This window comes from Clupea harengus, chromosome 8 (genome assembly GCF_900700415.2).
Source record: "Clupea harengus chromosome 8, Ch_v2.0.2, whole genome shotgun sequence".
Taxonomy (NCBI): domain Eukaryota; kingdom Metazoa; phylum Chordata; class Actinopteri; order Clupeiformes; family Clupeidae; genus Clupea; species Clupea harengus.
In genome coordinates, this window is record NC_045159.1 from 2418979 (window position 1) to 2441833 (window position 22855).

Genomic DNA, 22855 nt, shown 5'->3' on the forward strand with positions numbered 1-22855 from the left:
TCACGGAGCAGATTCTGGAGCTCCCCCTAGTGGCACTAGCCAGTATTTGCACACGGCCTCAAGAATGACCAGTTTGAACTACAACCAACTCTCGTAGAAGAAAGAATTTGTGTACACAGATTAGGTATATGGGATGGATAGTTGGAGGGAGAATATATGTTGGATTGGATCTGGGGCTCATCTTAAATCTATTATTAAACATTTGAACAGCATTTTTTCTGATGCGGTTTATAAAGTTTTGTAAAGCTTAATCAGGGTGTATATCTGACGGTGTTCTTGTCATAACTGCAATATACTGTACATGTATTTTTTCAGCTGCAAGAGAAGTGAAAGATCTAAAATCTATAATCTCACCAGTGATAAAGGAGATGAGGATCGTCCAGTTGAAACTATGTGACAGATCCACCTGATCCAACATTACACGTCTACTTAGTGGACTGAAACAGTGAAGTTACTGTAGACAGGGTGTTACATAGTTACATTCATTTTTCACTTATTTCAGTTTTTATTATGGTCATTTACTAATAATACACATTCATACATTCTCTCACAGACACTCATGTTGAGTCTTAATTGTGCAATTTTAAATTCTCTACGGTAAGCCAAAGCGACCAAAAAAAGACAAAATATATACTACTGTAATAGAGTATCTAGATAAAAATAAAAAGTTTTAAAATAGCCTTTTTAATAATAATAAATTAGACTGAGTGCAGGATAAAACATGTGATTGACATTTTACTGAGTTGCATGATTCTTTGTGTCTTGACAACCCTGAAGTATTTGATGATTTTGTAAAATGCTAAATTGAATATTTTGTGAAATATATGTCTGTCTTTGTTTGTACTTAAGTCAAGATGGCATACCAAAGTTGTTCATAGTTTGACCTCCAACACCACTGTATTAATGTTCTCTATGTCCCCACATGGGTCCTCTTCTTTGGAGTGGCATGAGCATGTATTCCTGATAAATGAAATTAGCAACAGAATTATATAAAATTACATTATTTAGTAATAGAATAAAAGTTCCAACCATACAATCTGACTGCTTGAAACCCGTTCCACCAGTGTTGTTATTTCTCATTACAAATGTTTTCTTACCTACTAAGCTCATTAGTTTGACAAGCTAGCTGACATGTTAACATTGTTATGTCTTCGATGTAGACTCAAATATGATTTGTGGAGTAGCTTTTTGGGGGGATGAAATGTGGCATATTAAAGCACTTTTTGCGACAATATTTTGCGGTTTCTTGCTAACTTATTGTCCCACTCTAGAATTGTTTTATAAGGACTTGAAGGACATGCATTATCACAAATAACATCACTGCTCTGATGAAGTATGGAGTATGATCATCCATAATTGTGACAGATGGATAGAAGTGCAGTAGTTTGGGGGTGACAGTTGACTAATCCACTATCTCCAACCAACATAACAGGCTCACTAATGTATAAAAGATTGATAGCTAGATAGATAGATAGCTAGATAGATAAGGTTGTATCATTCTATCACACATGCATGTATGGAACGGATATGATAATGCTGGCCGTCCTAGGGAATGAATATGGCTGAGTTCTTCTCACCACTCCATTTGATGCATCTGGTCTATGGTCTGTGGGAGAGGCTTCCTGAAGCTCTCTGGCAGCAGGATGGCGGCTGCTCCAGACAGGATACATAGGCTCCCCATGAGCATGTGAGGTAGGGCCGCATTAAATACACCTGCAGAGGGACAAGACCATTGCGTGTGGGTGAAACATCAAAGTGTTCATAAGCAAAGAGCACTCCTTTGTTTTCTCTGGCTTTCTCAAGAGGTTTGGTTTAGTTGTTGTAAACTCACTTAAATGGATGAGATAGGGAGCAATGATACTGCCAACACGAGAGACCATGGCACAGGCCCCCACTGCAGTGTTCCTGATCACAGTAGGGTACAACTCGCCAGTGAAGACAAACATCTGTGCTGTTCCGGTGGCTATCCCAAACTTGCCCAACATCTCCAGAGCCCTGGAGGCGGCTGGCAAGTCTAGGTATAAAAATAGTCTTTAATTAGACTGCCCATTTTAAAGGCTGTGATTGTTTAGAAATTACAAAGCTGAAACATGTTTCAAACATTTTGCAGTAAGCAGCTAAACTCATGACACTGAATGTTACTATGAAGTTCAGAACAATATGGTTGCTTTGCATGTCAGCCTCTTTCTCCTCTGTGTTACAGAATCACTCTTTGTGCTCTATTGAACCAGTGGAGCATGGTGCTAGCAACCCCAGAGGTCTCATGTTTTTTTGCATAGCATGACATGTCTTCCCTACACAATCACAAAACTTAAGATAAAAGACTTGTTTGAGACAACAGGTGTGACATAACATTGCCCAGTGGTCTGGTTGCCTTTTACCTGCCGGTGCTATTTGTACTGAGTAGAGAGCAGCCCCTGCTAGCGTCATGCTAACCACACAGGAAAGCCTCCTGGGGAGAAAGTGCACGGACAGCCAGCTGATGAGGTAAGCAGGAACTTCGATGGCAGCGGAGATGAAGCAGTTGACATAGGGGTCTCCATACAGGCGGGATGTGTTCAAAGACAGGCCAAAATAACCCATACTCAGGGTCATCCTGGTGACACAAAGTTCATTCACTGTAATAATAATAATATTAATAACAAAGGACTCTTTATTCTACATTGATTACTAAATTAGAGTTATGCTCTATGTTGTGCCGGACATATGGATCATTTTTTATTAATATTACATATCTAAGATAAAGCTACATACTGTATTGTATGTATGTATACTCTTCCTCCTTAATATTACTGTTTAAGAAATATGCAGATTCACACTGTTTTGCCTTTTCTCCTGGTTGCATATTTTAGTGCAATGTAAATACAGCACAGTTCATTGGCTGCACCCTCTGTGGATGGACTATTTGGCCCATAGTAGTGCAAATATGTGCTCACGTGAGGTAAACATACACTAAAGATGAAAAGGTAAACATACACTAAAGATGAAAAGGTAAACATACACTAAAGATGAAAAGGTAAACATACACTAAAGATGAAAAGTGATGGGAACTTTTCACATTCTCTTGTGCAAAAAAACTCACAGCATAGTTGCAGTTGCAAATCAGAGCGGTTCTCTCAGAGAAGTTCTCTGGCAGTACATTTTTTTTTAAAATAATTTTCTTCTGTTGTGGCAAATATTTCATTTTGTAATAGATTGAATTTTACTTGCACTTACCAGACTAAAAAAAGAATTAGTGTTACATATCTTATTTTGGCCACTTTCAGGAGATCCAAAAAATTATATTTCTCTGTGGTTTTAGATGATTCATCTTCAACCTAAAACAAACAAACATTTTCTTTATTTCAAACTTCATTTTAACTTTTTTTTCTTTTTATAAGTGAGATCCCTTGAAGCAGTGATGAGAGGACTGTGTCAAAGGGTTACTGTTACTGATCGTTTTTCAAGACATGATCATTTTCTGATGTTTCTTAGATTAGAAGGATACTAAGTCTGTGCCAGAATGTAGGATACTGGTGCAAAAAAAATGCCCCCTAGTAATATGATCTCAGAGGACAAATACAGTGTTATCTCACTATTATGTACCTCCACAAAGATGATCTCTGGGGCAATTACTTTATTTCTCCTGGCTGCATCCCTCAGTATGGCCTCTGCCTCCTTCACTCTACCCTGAGACAGAAGCCAGCGAGGAGACTCTGGAATTAACCTACACAAAAAGATACTTGTGTGGAATAAATCTGTGGTGCGTTCATGTATTGGCACTGTTTTACGTAGTATTATTTGTAATATATTGTATTACAATGACTATTGGGGCACAGCATGGCCAGTGGGTCTGTGCTGTTGACAGTTGCCTAAACTCACCACCAGAGAGGGATGTAGATCAGTCCAGGGACAGACAGGGTGACCAAGAGCTTTCTCCAGTCACGGATATAAAACGCAATCAGGGGCAACATCATGTAGCCAATGGCAAAGCATAAGCAGACACCAAGAGATGAGTAGAGGACTCTCACAGAACCAGACAGAATCTCTGCACCTGTCAGCATGTTAAAATCCTCAAAATGACATGAAACACATGCATGTGTATGTATGTATATGTATGTATAAGAGGCAGACATTGTTTAGTAACATTGTGAATACCTAAGACAAAGGCTGCCACATAGTTTGATATCTGTCCCAATCCTACAATGAAGAAAAAAACAGAGAACATTTCCCAAGATGTTGAAAAAACCTGAACAAAGGTGAACACCGTCTGGATCATCATGGTCATAAAAAGGACAGGTTTCCTTCCACACCTATGCAAATTGAGGGAGGAAAGTGCGGGTGTACATTATGTTACATTGGCAAGGTATCTTTCAAGTATGTTGCAAAATGGAATGACAGGAAACTGAACATTGATTCATCTCTTTACTTAAATAGTTTTAGATTTAAATAGTGAATGTAATCAATGAATTAATGTTTTAGTGAAGCTGTGATTCAGAAATTCTTTTCAGTATAATATCACTGTAAGTGCCATTACTATCCATCAGCCATCCATTTGACCAAGTAGTCTGTAAATCAATCAATCAATCAATCAAATCAAACTTTCTTATTACCAGTCTGACAGTTGACCAGAAAAGAATGACCCACATAAGACGCCAAGGAAGTAGACCGAGGAGGTGAACGATTCCTTCCAGCGTTGACCACAGACAAGGTCAAACTGCAAGAATCATATGTGGTGAAATGCATCAGACAACAAAGACCAATCGATTCGTGGCACCATCCTAAACATGTCCTATTTACATTAACATTACTGATCAACATTTCAGTACACAATTCATGTATGTGCTTGTTTATCCAGTCATAATATTGCAATTATTGTATTTATCAGTTTAGAGAGGCTTCTTTTGTGCAAGTGGGAAATTAGTCTGGCTTATTACCACATCTACATCGATTTTCGATCATTTTGTCTCCTTTTCTTTGAATAGTTTTGTTTAGTTTCAGTCATCAAACCTCAGTAACAATAGTGGACTGGTAGATATCTGTACTGTAGCTCCATCCATCCACACATGGCTCCTGCTCGATGTCTGTGACGTTGACATCAACACCAGGGACTTGGCCATGAGCAGAGTAGTTCTTCACCACATCCAGCCTGTACCTGCTGCACATGCTCTGCTCCGCCTGCCCGTTCACCACCTGGGACGGAATGATGGCTGCCCTCCATGCCTCACTCAGGTTCCCCTCAGGAACCAGGCAGTGGTGGGGTGGTGCAGCTGCGAGAAATATAACTGAGAAGGCACTAAATCCATTGGGGATGGTACTGAAACAGAGTACAAAGAATACAATCTGCTGAAACTGTCCCCACACACCCAGGAAAGCAGTAGTTTCATCATAGTCCACCATGACTACAAATATTTTGAGGTATCCCTTTGTTATGTGATTTCAATGGACAATTCAAAGTCCAGTCATGCTGTCTAACCAAAGTGTAATGATTAACAAGTCAAGATCAGGAGTGAGACTATCATAAGTAAGTCATTGTTAGTAAACTTAACAAACCAGAAGTTACATTTCTCTATGCGTAAAATCTCCTGACCTCCTGACAACAACAAAGGAAAATATTCAAGTAGAGACTTTAGATAGATAGATAGATAGATAGATAGATAGATGGATACTTTATTAATCCCAAGAGAAATTTGTATTGATACTTAATGACACCAGGACAAATTTGTATTATCACAGAAATGTTTGATTGTTTATGGAAAGGGGAACGGGAAGACGTGTTTTTCCATTTATTTTCAATTTTTTAAAAACATATGGCTATTAGACTCAAAATTGCTTTAACCCAGCACTGTACAGGCAAAAGCAAACCATAGTGCTTGAGTCATTAAAATGGTTACAAGATTGATTCCATTTCCTCTGTACAGGTGTGTTTGTGCAACAGAATACCAGTCCTAGGCGTGCCATGTCTATGAAGGAATAAAACGTTATGATGGGGTGCTTGTGTGTCTTCAGTGAGTCATTGCTATGGAACATAAAATCCTGAAATTCCATAGAATTGACTAATTTTCCATTAAATGTCCCTAATAATGAAAGTTTCTTTCTCATGGTATACATATGAGCCACATGCATCAGAGTGCATCATTATGGCACACCATTCTCTATACCTACTCAATAGGATATTTAAAACTGGTGGCAATGTGATGTGGTGGTGTGGAATTATACATTAAATTGTATTCAATTAAATTGTATTAAAACATTTTGTTTTTAAAGTCAGTTAATTTCAATGCCAGTCTCCGTCCCTGATGTTACGTGTACCTGTGGAACTCTTGAAGTAAAACTCCGAGTTTGCTATCGGAGGATTTGTATGTGTAGCACCGGCGGCTTTTTTAAAGTGTTGTGTGTACGTTACTTTATATTATTTATGTGTATCATGCATTTGTAAATATTTCTGTTTATATCAGCCTCGGTTTGTAAATACATTGTATTTACTATGAGAAACAGAAGGGACGTGACTGGTGAATTAACAAACGGTAGTCCAGGCAAAGTTATTAGCTAGCTAACAGAGTCGTCAAAGTTAACTAGCTGTCAAAGTTAGCTTTGATTTTGAGCCATCAGTTGCAGTCAAATGACAACAGATAACTTTTAGCTGTGATCGCTCAATATGGATTCATCGAGTCCACCATCGAAAAGAAAGTTTTACATGGGGCGGCATCAGTATATAACGAAAAAGAGGTAAGAATCACATACGATTTGTATTAAGTAACTTTGTAGTTTCAGTCTCCACTGTAGTTGTTAGGTGTATGACTCTACATATGACTCTTAATGGTGCATTCAAAAGGCTGTGTCATCTAAACATCTGTGCAAGTGATCGTGCATTTTAAGTCTATGTGTGTTTGGCAGATTAGATTGAGTCTCGTAAATAAATACTAGTAGATAAATAATCACAGCTGGCTGAAAAATGTTTTTACCCCCGCTCCCCGATTTGTAGTACTATACCTGCTGTTGGATTGGTTGCACCCCAGCAGTCAAATCGTACATGTGAAACATATTCTTCCGAAGGTTTATTGGGAGACACAGTTCGTCATGGCAATGGAAGAGACAGGGTAAGATTTACAGATACCGGTACTCTTATTTACTGTAACATCACCATGCATTCCATCACAATCATAACCTAATCATACTATCTGAAGCAGAAAGACAAGGAACCGGAGATTGGAGATAACACTTTGGCCATGGATCAGGAGATCCTTGAAGCCCTGGACAAAATTGACTTCAGTGGGCCTGGAATAAAGAGTGGAGTAGAACTTCATCCCAGATCATCTGAGTGTGCTATAGCTCCAGGAAGAGTAAATTCAACAGAGGAGAAAAAGAAACGCTCCACTCTCTCCAGTGAAATCCCAGATTCCTCCAAACTGGCAAGCCGAGGAACAATCCCAGTATCACTGAAAAGTCCAAAAACTTGGAAACACTCAGAAAATTGTAAAAATTTGGCACAGAAATTGCTTTTTAGTGAGGACAAAGAAGGACTACTCTCAGAACATGATGCAGAGAAACCTAAATGTGATCCAGACCAAAATACTACTCCTGATGCTTTTAAATCAGTTCCCATAAAACCGTCAGACAGAAATCCCTCTCACCTTCCGAAAAAAAATCAGAACATTGATGAATCTGTGGTTAAAGGTGGGCGCTCGAAAAAAACAGCAAAGGAATACATCCTCTTCAGTCCTACCCATGTTGCAGCTGCAAAAGAGAGAAGAGGTCTACAGCTGCAGTCTTACCATTCTGTGTCCGTGCTCACACCCCCCTCTGGCCTTGATCACAGCTCACTGGGTGAAACACTGGCTGAAGCAGGTAGAGTTTTAAACACTAATGACGTATTTTCTAGACATTCAAACATTTGGTTTTGGTACTATTTTAAAATAGAAAATGAGCAGTCAGTGATGTATATTGTCATTGTGACTTGAATGATTTGAAACAGATGAAAATGATCAATGTATATTTATGTACATATATGTGGGGTTTATGGTTTTTATAGTTAAATAATTAATTAATTAATTAATTAATTAATAAATAAGTTAAGTCAAAATTAGACATTACACAATTGTGTATTATATACCCATTAGATGTGCATCCGTCTATAAATAGTCAGATATTGAAGCATGTCATGACACCAATACAATAGACCTGCTGTGTTCTCTTCACCTTTTATACTTCTTTAGGACTAAGTATACATGTGGGGATTCCTAGTGATCACACAGACAAGCTACTTCTGTCAAGTTGGGGTCTTCCCAAACCTGTGCTTGAAAGGTACCAAAGTCGGGGTGTGCAGCGCATGTTTGAATGGCAAGCTGAATGCCTTACCAAGGGAGGAGTCCTGGAAGGGAAAAACTTAGTCTATTCAGGTAAGTCAGTTTTGACATTGTTCAGCATTTAACTTGCCGTGGGGGTGCTTGCATGTTTTCTTCAGAGAGCTGTTCAGCAATGTGACTATTTATATGTGATCATAACAATTGAAAATAGTGATTCACTCATCCTATTTTTAATGATGAAGTACATGGTGCATCCTCACCTGTTTGTTTGTTTTCAACATTTCAGCTCCTACCAGTGCTGGAAAAACACTAGTGTCTGAGTTACTCATCCTCAAGAGAGTCCTTGAAACAAGGAAGAAGGCCATATTTATTCTTCCATTTGTGTCTGTGGCACGGGAAAAGATGTTCTATTTGCAGGTTGGTTCATGTCTTGACCACTTCCATTTTTAACCGTGTGCCTATGCTTGTTCTACCCAAAGAAGCACTGAGAAACTGTTTGTTTCCCTCTTACTCACCATCATCTGCGACGGTTCATGTTCGCTGTTGACTACTGGTATCAATTCTGGTTAATTCTCCTGGACACTGGATTTTTTTTGGCCCTGAATTAGGCCGAGAGGCTTAGTGTAAGCATGAACACAGATCGAATGAACATGGAAGTTATGTGACCCATTCAACCCATGTTATTCACTCATTCATCAAGCATGTCTTTCAGGATGTGTTTCAGGAGGCCGGGGTGAAAGTGGAGGGTTATATGGGCAGCACTTCAGCAGCAGGCGGGTTCGGGGCTCTGGATGTGGCCGTATGCACAATAGAAAAAGCAAATGGACTCATTAATAGGCTGATTGAAGAGGACAGGCTGGACTTGTTGGGTAAAAACTTTATTTGCCTGTCATCTCTGATAGTGGCATCTGATAGCAAGCAATGGACATTATTTTCATTTCAGTGTCATTAGCTTTTCATTTCCAATTGAAATTTCATGTAGGTATTTTTTATTTTTTTTTAAGAATGATAGCATTAAAGTTCCTCTCAGTGCCCAAATCCTCTCAGGTGATGTTTCTTTCTCTTCAGGAATAGTGGTTGTAGATGAACTGCACATGGTTGGAGACTCTGGGAGAGGGTATTTGCTGGAGCTTCTGTTGACCAAGATTCGCTTTATTGCACATAAAACCTCAGCTGCAAGGTCTCAGTGCATTACAACACAACAACTGCATTCTTCTTTTCTTTATAAGCACTATATATTCTTAGAAATGGTAGTGTTTGAAATAAATACTTATATTATTGATCTTGATATCCATACAAAATACTGTTTTGACCGTGTCTGTATTTTGATCTTTGCATAGACTTCTGTCAGAAAAAAGCCAGAGTGTTTGTAAGGAAATTCAGATCGTGGGGATGAGTGCCACGTTACCAAATCTTGACCTCCTGGCCAACTGGCTCGATGCCGAGCTTTACCACACAGACTACCGCCCCGTCCCTCTTAAAGAGTGGGTGAAGATTGGCACCAGTATTTATGATGGCTCAATGGCCCTCGTGAGGCATTTCCAACCTAATCTTCAAGTAAAGGTAGGGGACAAGGCTGCACAGTAATTACAACAAAGATCTCATGAGTAAACCAAAGCCTGGAGTACCACAGGGTACAGGCCAGGAGTACCACATGTAAGTACTTATCTAAAGATGTGATTTTAACACTTTCATTCCCAGAGTGCATTTGTTTGTAGAGATGTTTCCATCCGTCACCCATTGATGTATTATGGCTTTTGTTCTGCTTAGCCAAGTAAGATATTCCATTACATAAGCCCTACAACAAGTGTTGTAGTCTTACTCCTCCTGTAATGTTCTTTTGCCCCTTTTTCAGTCAAATGACAGCAAGAGTGAACTGAATAGAAATGCACCAGGAATGTAGTCCTAAAAACGTATCCTGCTGTGTTGATAAAAATGAATACCATTTGGCGAATCAGAATGATATGGTTCAAATACTGCTAGCAGTCACTGTTGAAACTAACATTCTGTCTTTTCTCTTTTTCCAGGGCGATGATGACCACATCGTCAGCCTGTGTCTTGAGACTGTGCAGGAGGGCCGTTCTGTGTTAATGTTTTGCCCCTCTAAGAGCTGGTGTGAAAAGCTTGCAGACAGCATTGCAAGGGAATTTTACAACCTCCACCAAAAGGGTACACTTATGAGCTAATTCACACAATATACACGTTTTCTATTTCCCTGTCTCTGAATAGAAAATATACCCTTATCTCTCTGTAGTCAGTTAGTCCCTGGAGATGTTTATCTGTAACCTGTACTGCTACAGACAACCTAGGTCCTTCTGGCCTGCCTCCCATGTCTTTAAACCAAGAGGGACTGCTGGATGTGGTAGCTCAGCTGAAGCGTTCCCCAGCAGGACTTGATCAGGTTCTCCAGCGCACTGTTCGCTGGGGGGTGGCGTTCCATCACGCAGGTACAATACTAACGGCACAGACCTGGACGTGGTAAATATTTGCCCTGCTTTCACATATGGCATATACATAGTTTAAACCAACTCTTTAACCCCAGGGTTAACCTTTGATGAGAGGGATATTATAGAGAATGGTTTCCGTGAGGGTTGCATCAGAGTCCTGGCTGCGACGTCCACCTTGTCCTCTGGTGTGAACCTGCCAGCGAGACGCGTCATCATCCGGACCCCGCTTTTCAACGGCCGCCTGCTGGACATACTGACCTACAAACAGATGGTGGGGCGAGCAGGTCGCAAAGGAGTGGACACTTTGGGTGAGTGAAGGAGCTGAACTGGAATTTAGTAAACCATTAAACTCTTGACAACATTGGCCTTAGTAGAGGTATATAATTTATCATCTCAGTAGGGCTACTCAATTTTGATATGTGTTGTGTACAGTAGGCTATTCATACTTTCTTTTTAACCTATGGCCTGTTGTGAATTACCAGCAAAGGTGTGGCATATTCTCGATTCAAATACATAAAACTAAATCCATAAATAAAAATGATTCTGGTCCAGGTGAGAGCGTGCTGGTGTGTAAGGAGACTGAACGTGCCAAGGGAGTCAGTTTGATACAGGGCACTTTGAAGCCGATCAGCAGCTGTCTCGTCAAACAGGAGGGTGAGGGCGTTACAACCAGTATGCTTCGGGCCATTCTAGAGGTAGGGGACACTAAAGATAGATCACTTTGTGAACGTGAGAATATTAGCGTAAAAGTACAAGGACACCATGGGTGCATTGAAATTGCTGATCATTTTATTCATCACTCTTTCTCCCTTGTGGTATTTTCAGATTATTGTTGGAGGAGTTGCAAGCACTCCAGAGGAGGTGAGGCTCTATGCTTCCTGCACATTGCTGGCGGCTAGCCTGGCAGCAGAGGGCGCAAGTGAGGGCTCCGCAGCCAAAGAGAAGGAGAGGAGCCGTGGAGCCATAGAGGCCTGCATAGAGTGGCTTATGGAAAATGAGTTTATCCACATCCAGAAGGACAAAGATGTTCCTGGTAGATTTCCACTCATTGACTTCACAGAAATTCAATCAGTTTTCATCAGCTATAAAGTTTCATCATCGCCAAATTGCGAACTGGTGATTGTAGTAGCGGTAGTCTTGTAGTAACAGTGTGGAGTTGTTTTTGTTTGTTTGTTTGTTTGTTTGTCATGTAGGGGAGAGGTACTGTCCCACCCATCTGGGCTCTGCGACTCTCTCCTCCTCCCTGTCACCACCAGAGGCCCTGAGCATATTTGCTGACCTGCAGAGAGCAATGAAGGGATTTGTGTTAGAGAATGACCTCCACATTCTTTACCAGGTAGACATGGAGACATCACAGGAGAAACTCAGTTTGTTTAAAAATGACCTACACACTATAACACTCACAGTTTCGTTTGGCATTAACGTTTCTCCCAGCTGAAATGTATGTAACTATAGAGCATAGCACTGGTCAGTGACAATAAGCCTTTTGTGTTGGGTCATAGTAGTGGCAGTGGGAAATGTATTATTTATTTGAAGATGATAAGTTGTTAGGTGCTAATAATATGGTTGCATTTTATCAACTGATTGTTCCAGCTATAGATTATTCTACTCTAGATAAACGCTAACTAGATCTTGAGAGGAACACTTTTCCATTGTTACTGTTGATACACTTACTTCCATTTATACTCCAAATCTCATTTCTAACTCTTAAATAGTATTTCAGATTGTATATTTACATCTCTTCCAGATAACCCCTGTGTATGTGGACTGGACCACAATTGACTGGTACCAGTTCTTCTGTTTGTGGGAACAATTACCATCATCCATGAAACGAGTGGCTGAGATGGTGGGGATCCAGGAGGGGTTTCTGGCCCGCTCTGTCAGTGGGAAGTTGGTTGCCAAGACTGACAAACAACGAAGGCAAATGGCCATTCATAAACGGTACCTATTTCCTTTTACAGACATAGTCAGATTTCACAGTGCTTTGTGATTATCGGATTTTTTTTATGCTAAATTGTTTAAGGCTGATGTGAAACTAATGGAATGAATGAACGAAAAGAAATGAACTAGAGAACTTACACATTATTATTTGATGTCTTCATATTTGTAGCTTTTTTACTACGCTGGTGTTACTGGACTTAGTGAATGAAGTACCTGTTGGTACTGTGGCAAAGAAATACGCGTGTAGCAGAGGACAGCTTCAGTCTCTTCAGCAGTCAGCCTCCACCTATGCAGGTAAAGGGTTTGATGATGATGCCTTCATTTTATCAATTGGTTTTTCCTTTTTGCTATATTCATGACTTAACAATAAATAATAATTCAAATGATTGATGAAGACATTTATTGATTGGATAGGAATAAATCTGTGTCACTAAATACAGAACATAGGACGATTAATGAAATGGAAAAAGGAAATTCATTCATAAAACGTACTTACACTTTATTAGCTAGGTTAATTATTTACCTTATATTTTATTATATTATATACAGGAATGGTCACAGTTTTCTGCAACCGCTTGGGTTGGCACAACTTGGAGATGCTGCTCTCGCAGTTCCAGAGTCGTCTCAGCTTTGGAGTGCAGAGGGAACTCTGTGACCTTGTGCGGATCTCTCTCCTGAACGCCCAGACCGCACGAACCCTCTACAGTGCAGGTCTTCTTACTGTGGCAGACACGGCCCATGCACAGGTGGCAGATGTAGAGAAAATGTTGAGAAAAGCCGTTCCTTTCAAAAGGTAAAGCCAAAGGAGTGGAAACATCTGTGATTCATTTGATATCACTTCATAGAAACCCAGCCAAGCATACAGAGCAATCCTAAGAATGAATGTAGAACTAAAAAAAATATAAGGGGTTTTGGCATTTTATTATTATGTAGCAGTCTTGTATGGAAATAATGAACAATGACCCTTTCAGTTGTTTCTGATCATCTGATCTCTTCCCCCTTTTAGCTCCAAGCAGGCTGTTGATGAGACTGAGTGGGAAGTCCAGGAGCGCAGAAGCTTGCGTTGTATATGGGTTAGTGGGAAGAAGCCCTTGACGGAGAGAGAGGCAGCTCAGGAGATCGTAGCAGAAGCCAGGCATCTGCTGCAGCAGGACCTGGCCCTGCTGGGGGTGAACTGGGACCCAGACTCCCTGCCACAAGAGGGCAGTACAAACCAGCCACCAGCAGATGAATCAGCTGATGGTGAACCAGAGCAGTCAGAGTTAACCAAGCCTGAGCCTAAAGAGGCATGTGTTAAAGTGAGACCTAACAACACCGATGCAGTACCGGATTGCAAACCTGCAGATGGAGCTGTGAAAGACACAGGGGTTACGGAAAGTCCGCAAATGCCATTTGGCAACAGTGTCCCTCCCCACCTTACATCCAAAGAGAACGTTGTAAGCGTGGAAGAACCCATGGATACTTCTGCTGACAAGTCAACTAAGAACACCATTACAAATCCTGTACTGGGTTTGCCATCTGCTGACTGTGAACGGCAATCCAGTGCATTGTATAAAGTGCTGAGGTCCATCGGTTTAAAAGACAAGAAACACCCTGTGGACGACGCAGTGTCTGCTCGGTCCTCTATACATGGAGGTTCAGACAATCAGTTAAAAACAAAGATCACGTCTGCCAGTGAGGAGCAGCATGCATCACCACCTGGAACTCAGGTGTCCAAACGTAGAAAAGTGGAAGCTTGTGGAATGACACAGGGAGTCACTGATGGATATGACAGCAAGGTCGTAAATGAAGATAGCAAGTCACTTAAAGAGAAGAGTGATCTGTCCTCCTCAGACCTAGCTAAAGATAGAGGTCACATTGACAAAGCAGGCAAGAAAAAAGAGAACCAACTTGAGCAGACAACACAGTGGGTAGACTCTGAGGAACCTCTGAGGTTAGGTTGCCATAAGAGTCAGGAGGGTTGGAGGAAGTGCAAATTTAAATCCAAGCATTTGAATACAGGGGAAGTTCCCCATGCGGATGTTCCCCAAGACACTTCCTCATCATGTCATATCAGAAAACCAGAGGTCAGGCCTGTCACCGCTCTCCCCCTAGCAGAGAAATGCGGGTCCCCTGACTTATACACAGGTGAAACAGGGGAATTTGGTGACAGTTTTCAGCTTGACACACAGACGGAGAGAATCATACAGCAGCAAGATGGTGTGTTTCAAGGAAATGCCAACTTAAAGTCTAACTATGTAACCATGAAATCTCCCAATACTGTCTTGCTTAAGCTCTCACTATCTGAAGATCGAAAGCTCTCTGAGGAATCTGGTATTGGGACGAACACTAAAACGGAGCGGCCATTGTGTAATGACAGTCTTCCCAATGGCTGCCTTCGCAGAAGTACACCACCCCTTCCCAAATACAACATCTCTCTGACAGACAGTCAAATGGAAAAAATTCTCAATTACAGTAATCAAGCAACTGAAGAGAATTCCAGAATTCCACAGCAGGATGAGCAAGCAGCTGAGTCAAGGCCTCAAGAGTCCAGCTGCCACCAGGAGATCCTGGAGCGTGAGGCTGAGACCAGCCTCAATGGAAGCAGCAGTTTCCTGTTTGATAGTCTATATGATAGCTCCTTGCTGGATGCCCTGGCAACAGAGGATGCGTCCAGTGAAACTGAAGAAGAAGATGAGTATGGAATGGTGGAAGAGAATGGAATGGTAGCTGAGGTCGGAATGGCAGAAGAGAATGGAATGGTAGCTGAGGTCGGAATGGCAGAAGAGAATGGAATGGTAGCTGAGGTCGGAATGGCAGAAGAGAATGGAATGGTAGCTGAGGTCGGAATGGCAGAAGAGAATGGAATTGTAACTGAGGAGGGTATAGCACAAGACCCTGAGGAAACCCCAGAAGGCCCAGCTCCTGGTGAAGATCAAGAGGCCATCCAATGGGGTGAGTCCTCATTTAACCTGTCAGAATGGGGAGATTCCCTACTAATTGGAGAACATTACCTGGAGAAAAGGAATAGTGTGTTTAAAGGTGGCCATCTTCCAAGAGCAGACGAAATTGAGGCAGAGAGGCCAGGGGTTCAGAAGTGTGCTATGTCTGATTTCCCTGTGCCTGTTGTCAGAGAAGTGATTCGTATAGAATCAGAGGCGAAGGCCAGTGAGTGCTCATTTCACGTGAGTCCAGGAATGCAAGATGTTTTTGATAAGTGGTCAGAGCAATTTTCAACTATCAATGAGATGCCAGTTGAGACAAATTCAGATTCAGATTCCTCAAACCATGAAGGGCTGATTGCTGAAACAAAAGTCGGTGTGACCAAAACCAAAAATAATGTAAAGGATAGTGATAACTCACGGTCCAGACGAGGAGGTGACATCATTCCTCCAACACCAGAGCCTGTCACTCCTGTTAGAGTCAAAATGACCACCTCAGCCATCCAGTCACCACTTCAGCCCCAAGTCTCAAGGAACACCAGAGAAACATCTGGGCCTGCGTTAGAATCAACATCGAAATCAAATCTCAGAGATGATAACCCTGTACCTGACAAGGGGCTAATGCGTGAGCCGCTTGACACATCCATGGAATTTAATCCCAGTAGTCCAGAGTCCTTCACAATCATCGATGTTGCCAGTGATCAGAGCCTCTTTGAAACCTTTATGAAGGAGTGGAAAACACAGCACAGGTTTTCTCTGGCTCTCGCCTGTGAGCAGTGGGATTGCACTCCAGATTCCAAGTCAGTCATAGGAGGCAAACACAAACAAGGTAATGTGCACTTTGTTTATATACAGTACATAGCTGTCTCCCTTCATGTGTTTCAGTGATTATTCCTCAATCTAGCCGTAGTTCTTTATATTTGTTAGAGAAAAGGATTTGCTGTATGTTTGGTCATAGGTGTTCACACAGTGAGAAGCCTGAATAAAGATGGGTTCGCTGTGAAAGGAGATGAAGGCCTTGTTGTCGTTGGCATCTCGGTTTCCTGGGGAGGAAAAGATGCCTATTACATATCTCTACAGCAGGAACAGTCAAACACAGGTATTACAATTATTAGTTACTCTGCAAGCTTTACCCTTTCCCTTCTTCTTCTTTTAAGTTTCTCTGTATTCATGCCTTTCCACAGATATCAGTGCAAGCTTAGCCCCTCCTCCTCTGGACGAAAAATTGTCGGTTGGCGAGAGACAGAAGCAAATTCAAAGTTGTTTAGAAACGAAGGTTCTCTCTGATGTTGGAGGAATTACAATTGCGTATGACTTCCTTCAAGTGTACAAGACATTTTTGTTAGCCTGTGGAGTTTCTCTTGGAGGGGCCTTTGAAGACCCCAAGGTGAGTCTCTCTCTCCCACTCAATATCATATTGTTCCAAAGACAGAGAAGTAACATTTGCATGCTATATTATTAAACCGTGTGATTCCCTGTATGCAGGTCGCTAGTTGGCTGCTGGATCCCGGCTCTAAAGAGCGCACTCTTCATAATATGGTGACAAACTTCACCCCACAGGACCTCTCTCTGCTGGATGGTATTAGTCCAGGCCAAGGGGTGCAGAGTTTAGGGATCGGTGGGGATGTCAGTTACTCTGGACGCTACAGAGCAGCAGTGGAGTGTGTCCTTGTTTACAGAGTCATGGCCCAGCTCACAGTCCTGTTGTCAAAGGACAGTCTATTAGGTAGTCTTTGCATCACTAGTTTTAAAGCCTCAATAGAAAATAACTTAGCACTTACTCTGAAAGGGGATTCACAATACTGAGAGGTTTAAGGGTGTCGACTCTCTTTTTCCCTACCAGATGCGTTCCACACTGTGGAGATGCCAAATCAGTATTGCCTGGCCCTGTTGGAGCTCAATGGTATTGGGTTCAGCACGGAGGAGTGCGAGGCCCAGAAGCATGTGATGCAGGCCAAGCTGAAAGAGCTGGAGTCTCAGGCGTACCAGCTGGCTGGACACAGCTTCTCTCTGACAAGCCCTGGCGATGTTGCCGAGGTCTGTAAAGTAGTGTTGGGGTACACTCCGTGTGTAAAGTCTGATGATCATCTGTCATTTATAGTTATTTTAATTGATACCTATACAGTTATTAAAAGAAATTTGGACAGACCTCCACAAAATTGTGTTTCTCACTGTTGAAAGTATGAAAAAGAAGTACATTAATCTTGGTTTTGTTTTTAGGTCCTGTTCTTGGAGCTGAAGTTGCCTCCAAATGGGGATATAAGTGGTCAGAAGGCAAAGAAGACTCTTGGGTACACAAGGAGAGCCGCTGGGGGTCGGGCCACACTGGCCAAACAGTTTAGCACCACGAAAGTATGTGTATTCCAAATTGTTTCTCTGGAAGTTAATGGCATGTTGGTTGGCAAATCATTTTGGTCGGTCTCTGTAGGTCTAATGTTGTAAATCAGCTATTGACATGATACAGTGGCTTGTGAGGACATTTATTGCCGAACTCCGTAACCTTATGAATTTTGATTCAAAATAAATGTATACAGGACATTTTGGAAAAACTGAAACCACTGCACCAGTTACCAGGGGTTATTCTTGAGTGGAGAAGAATCACAAATGCACTGACAAAGGTGGTCTTTCCCCTGCAAAGAGAGAAATGCCTGCATCCTGTCCTGAATATGGAGAGGATACATCCAGTGTCACAGACTCATACAGCAACTGGTAGATAATAGCAATAAGAAAGATTTGTTTGTAAAATATGGGTATACCATTTTATTGATTTATTATTGATTGTTTCTAATATTCTTTTATATTTATCGCCACCTTATGAAGGAAGAGTAAGCTTCACTGAACCGAACATTCAGAATGTCCCAAAGGATTTTGACATTGAGATGCCTACAGTTATTGGGGAAAGCCAGCCATTGGAGAATGGAAGCAGTGCTAGTTCTTCAAAAAGGTGATGATTGGCAGTGGGAACTTTAATATTTTCCACAACAGTGACCAGACAGCTTCTCACATTCTGAAATTTCTTTACAGGAGAAAATCGAGGATTCCTCAGCAGTTTGCACCACTCATCAAAACATTTGAAACTCCACAAGAAAAAGGTGTAGCTTTCTCTGTTAGTATGAGACATGCTTTTGTTCCTTTTCCAGGTAAGGCAGACAAACAACTGTTGTTTCTTTCATCATTAAATCATTCCATCATTAAATGTTGTGGTCGTTATCCTTCATTGGTGATAAAATGTTGATCTTGCGGGGCCATGTCTTCTATTCCTAAGGAGGGCTCATCCTAGCAGCGGACTACTCTCAGTTGGAGCTTCGAATCTTGGCTCACCTGTCATGTGATCGGCGTCTCATCAAGGTGCTCAACAGTGGGACCGATGTCTTCCGAAGCATTGCAGCTGAGTGGAAGATGGTGGATCCTGCATCAGTAGATGACTGTATGAGACAGCAGGCAAAACAGGTACAGCGCAGTCTTGCAGCTTCTCCGACCTGGTTTCCAATGCACCAGTGCAGTGGACACTCCATGCAGAAAACAGGAGTGCCTCATGTGTTTTTTTTTTTTTTTTGTCTCTTTCCCAACAGATTTGTTATGGAATCATCTATGGCATGGGTGCAAAAACACTTGGTGAACAAATGGACATTGATGAGATTGATGCTGCATCTTACATAGACTCTTTCAAATCAAGATATTCAGGTACATTTGATATAGATTCAGAGGACATAAAAGGAGCAGACTTTTGATGCACCTTTCTGAACTGTAATGTACTGAACTTGCTAACTGTGCCATGGTGTAACTGCTTTTCTCTTGTGTTCAAGGAATACAGTCCTTTTTAAAAGAAACTGTGAAGAACTGTGGCAAAAATGGCTATGTGCAGACCATTCTTGGCAGGAGGAGGTTTCTCCCTGGCATTAAAGATAAAAACATGTACACAAGATCTCATGTAAGTAGCCTTCACCTTATAAGTCAGCCGTGACCAAGGCAAGCTGTAGTCGGTCTCATGAGACTCCATATCTCCACAGGCTGAGCGCCAGGCAGTCAACACAACTGTCCAAGGGTCTGCAGCTGACATTGTCAAGCTTGCCACAGTCAACATTCAGCGGCAGTTTAACAAAGCTTTCCATGGCATGCCCCAATCTCATCAGCATCCTGTCTCAGGAGCAGGTAGCTCATCTTCATGGTGTCTATATATGCCCTTATCTTAACCGTTTGCCAATTATGTTTTGATGAACTATCAGGGACTTGAATTAATTATGACTCTTGGAAAACAAAACATGCACATAATTAAGATAATAGCTGGGTTTCTATCCAACTCATTCACATATTTAGAGCGCATCTGTGAAAATTCGGCTAACCGATTACTAGGACAATCCCTGACATTTCTGCACTGCAACAATGAGGTTTTTCCTGGAGATGACCACAACAGGATGTTACCACCATTACGACACATCTTCAGTTGCGTACCTTAGCGCCACTAGGTGCTAACTGTACATTCCAGCCGGCGTAGATCAGCAACAGCAAACAGCCCCTTCGGTTTCCATTATATTCCTTATCCCTAATTATTCTGCTGTAGGTCGTAGGTGCCAGGCATCCAGGCTTTATGGCATGATACCTCAACTTGAGCCTCCCACTCGCTTGTGAAATGGGTGGGATGGGTGATGTTTACACCAAGGCAGAATGTTATAGGCAGGTTTTAGCGCAAAACTGCGGGGATATCAGCTCAATAGTAGAAATACAAATGTTTTTTGTTCTTGCGGCTTGAGACCCCAGGTCATTAGCCCTGGTTGGCCCGAAGATAGCTCTAACTCGCTCTGGCGCAATAGTGGAAACACAGAAACGCGTCCATGTTAGCTTGATTTGTGGAAGACACAGCCCACCAGTCTCCATTTACCTTAGTTGCATGACACACTATGCACATCAGGAGTTAATCCACCCCACTCCAGCTAATTCATTTCTTATTCGACTTTCAAGTATTTCCACTCAGAAGCTCCAATTGGAACAGTCAAAATTTGCATTAAAAAGTTGGCTGGAAACCCAGCTATTTTTGGCTGGAAACCCTAGCTACTTTTTTAATCATCTGAAAGCATCTTCAAGATTGCACCGTTAAATCATGACAAAATACAACTGCAGAATTTTGATTACTCTATTAAAACTGAATGAATGATCTTCCTTACATGTGTAAAAGGGAAATGGACATAAGGTCAGAGTATACAATTCAATTTTTGATATTTTAACTATGGTAAGTGCTGGTCTCGTGTATCAACTGAGTGTGCTCGTCTTGTGGAATCTCAGGATCTAGGCGCCACAGAGTGCTCTCCAGGCCGCTAAGAGGAGCGTATTTCATCTTACAGCTCCACGATGAGCTTATCTATGAAGTTGCAGAAGAAGACCTCATACAGGTAAAACCAAAAAGTGTCTGTACTGAAGAGCAAAAGCATTTGCTGGAGATATGCTGATTGGCAGTCATGTAATTGTGGGATGCCTGCCTTGTTTTTTTTGTAAGGTTGCACAAATTATGAAGAAAGAAATGGAGTCCGCCGTGAAGCTCTATGTGAGGCTCTGTGTCAAAGTGAAAGTGGGTTCCAGCTGGGGTAATCTACAAGACTTGGACATTTAGGAAACTGGATCGAGACCCTTTGCACTCATATAAAACACTACAGATTGTGCTGATTTGGACATTTAGGAAACTGGATCGAGACCCTTTGCAGTCATATAAGAGACAACAGATTGTGCTGATTTGTAGAATGTTGCTTTGTGATAATAGTGTTCACATAACATTTTCACATTTTTAACCCTCTGTATTTATTGTTTTTAGCTTCTTCACAGTACTACTCACTCATGAGATTTCCTATATTGACCCACGAGCAAAAATGAATTGAATGAATGTCCTTGTGTTGTGAATGTATTGTAATTAAATGTACATATACTATGTGTATCTCTGTAATTATGTCTGGGAAATTGCAAGATGTATAATTTAACATAAATATAACACTATTTTCTATACAACTTATGAGAAGACTTAAGTATTACACTATTAAAAGCTCTCTTATTTAATTATTTTGTTTTGCTGTTGCTTTACTTTAGCAATTTTCTCCATGAAATGAATCCAAATCATTTTTGTCATCAAAGTCATGTAAAAAAATGTCTTATAAACTATTGTGTTTACGATCAAATATCATGGCAGTCTACACCCAACAGCAACCTTACTCTTTAGTAACGCAACTTATTCAAAAGGCATCTCTTTGCCTATTTTGATTAACTTGGTATGATGCAGTGACTGCATAAGATAACCTTAATGTGCCTTAGCAGCCATGTCTATACATTTCCATTCGGTGAGGTACATAGCAGACGGCATTCAGAGAGTTGATGGTCTCCATTCATTGTGTACAAGGCATGTTATTGAGATCTAGGAAGAACTTGACCACTTTGTTCTTCAAAGAGTACTACTAAGCAATTTAAGACACTTCTTTAGAACAAATCTGTCATTCTAATGTATTTGTTACAAGCCGTACAATGTTAATCTTATTGAACTCAAATTGTGGTTCCTTTACTTGCGCCGAAAGTTGAGAAAAAAAATTCAAAGGAACCTTAGTGTGACAGCAAAACTTTTTACATCTTTGCTAGGAATTTGTCTAAACTGCTATTTAGCTGTGCTAACGATAGGTTACTATCCTACTGAAACATTACCTTTACATGTGATCCAACTGGCCAAACCACCTCCGGATGTGGTCTGGGGTGCATTGTGACCACATTGAAAATTGTTGTAAATCCACTAACAATCACGTGGCTGTTCCAAACCAGCCAGGTTTTGAAAAGTAAGCAAACACAATAAAGCCGCTTCATGGATGGCTACCATCATCTTTTTTGTACCTGCGTAAACCAGAGGAGGATGTGAGGTGAGCTGGACACAGTGATCGGATCTCAATGTGGATACTTGAGACATTGATACTAGGTGTAAATGCAATCTGGTTAAAAATCATAAAATATCTAAAGTTTGGATGTCAGCTGGAGCTAGTTGAGTTTGAAGTGACCTTGTCCTTTTAAATTAACACGCGCAAAACATCAGCTGATGCCTATAAATCCACATTGATGGTGTCATCCTCATTTATTCGAAAATCACAGCAGATGAGCAGCTATATATTTGGATTACACTTCACAAGGTTGGCTGTCGGAAACCTGGATATTCTTGAATTGTAGCGAAGGTTTCCATAGTGTTTTCCCATTCATTTCAATGGAAAAAAGGATGAAAACTTAAAAACAAAATAATGAATGG

The 22855-nt window shown here is 41.2% G+C and overlaps 2 protein-coding genes across 6 annotated transcripts; one reads left to right on the forward strand and one right to left on the reverse strand.

Annotated features, from left to right (window-relative positions):
- Positions 1–468: 468 nt before the first annotated feature.
- Positions 469–5427, reverse strand: LOC105895284 (solute carrier family 22 member 4-like). Its single transcript, XM_031571473.1, has 10 exons — positions 4990–5427; positions 4593–4696; positions 4138–4292; positions 3862–4033; positions 3586–3706; positions 3217–3317; positions 2382–2596; positions 1832–2014; positions 1578–1713; positions 469–960 (listed from the first exon to the last, which is right to left on the reverse strand). Exons 1-10 carry the CDS (start codon positions 5377–5379, stop codon positions 873–875), a joined length of 1665 nt encoding a protein of 554 aa, XP_031427333.1. The 5' UTR covers positions 5380–5427; the 3' UTR covers positions 469–872.
- Positions 5428–6336: 909 nt separating this feature from the next.
- On the forward strand, positions 6337–22813 carry polq (polymerase (DNA directed), theta). Of its 5 annotated transcripts, none has more exons than XM_042708411.1 (32): positions 6337–6708; positions 6965–7079; positions 7167–7827; positions 8196–8378; positions 8572–8702; positions 8998–9154; positions 9354–9471; positions 9626–9848; positions 10313–10454; positions 10586–10732; positions 10828–11040; positions 11285–11427; positions 11558–11765; positions 11926–12068; positions 12480–12673; positions 12843–12967; positions 13223–13466; positions 13680–16423; positions 16553–16693; positions 16779–16981; positions 17080–17320; positions 17438–17631; positions 17815–17946; positions 18129–18303; positions 18415–18538; positions 18619–18734; positions 18860–19044; positions 19167–19278; positions 19401–19525; positions 19605–19746; positions 20851–20981; positions 21086–22813. In XM_042708411.1, the coding sequence occupies exons 1-32, from the start codon at positions 6638–6640 to the stop codon at positions 21197–21199; spliced, it is 8097 nt and encodes a 2698-aa protein (XP_042564345.1). In that variant the 5' UTR covers positions 6337–6637; the 3' UTR covers positions 21200–22813. The 5 variants fall into 5 exon arrangements, with proteins under 5 accessions (XP_042564345.1, XP_031427335.1, XP_031427336.1 ...); XM_031571475.2 differs by having other exon boundaries at positions 9354–9465; positions 20875–20981; XM_031571476.2 differs by having other exon boundaries at positions 7170–7827; positions 9354–9465; positions 20875–20981.
- The last annotated feature ends 42 nt before the right edge of the window (positions 22814–22855 follow it).

What these genes read in the sequence shown, in the direction of transcription:
- LOC105895284 (XM_031571473.1), bottom strand. Translation starts at nt 5,379, where the DNA reads ATGGTGGACTATGATGAAACTACTGCTTTCCTGGGTGTGTGGGGACAG. An exon ending in AGTCCACTATTGTTACTGAG is followed by an intron (nt 4,697 to 4,989) that starts GTTTGATGACTG and finishes TGATTCTTGCAG; the next exon opens with TTTGACCTTGTCTGTGGTCA. An exon ending in TCTGGTCAACTGTCAGACTG is followed by an intron (nt 4,293 to 4,592) that starts GTAATAAGAAAG and finishes CAATTTGCATAG; the next exon opens with GTGTGGAAGGAAACCTGTCC.
- polq (XM_042708411.1), top strand. Translation starts at nt 6,638, where the DNA reads ATGGATTCATCGAGTCCACCATCGAAAAGAAAGTTTTACATGGGGCGG. An exon ending in TGCTTTTGTTCCTTTTCCAG is followed by an intron (nt 18,735 to 18,859) that starts GTAAGGCAGACA and finishes TCTATTCCTAAG; the next exon opens with GAGGGCTCATCCTAGCAGCG. An exon ending in TTTCAAATCAAGATATTCAG is followed by an intron (nt 19,279 to 19,400) that starts GTACATTTGATA and finishes CTTGTGTTCAAG; the next exon opens with GAATACAGTCCTTTTTAAAA.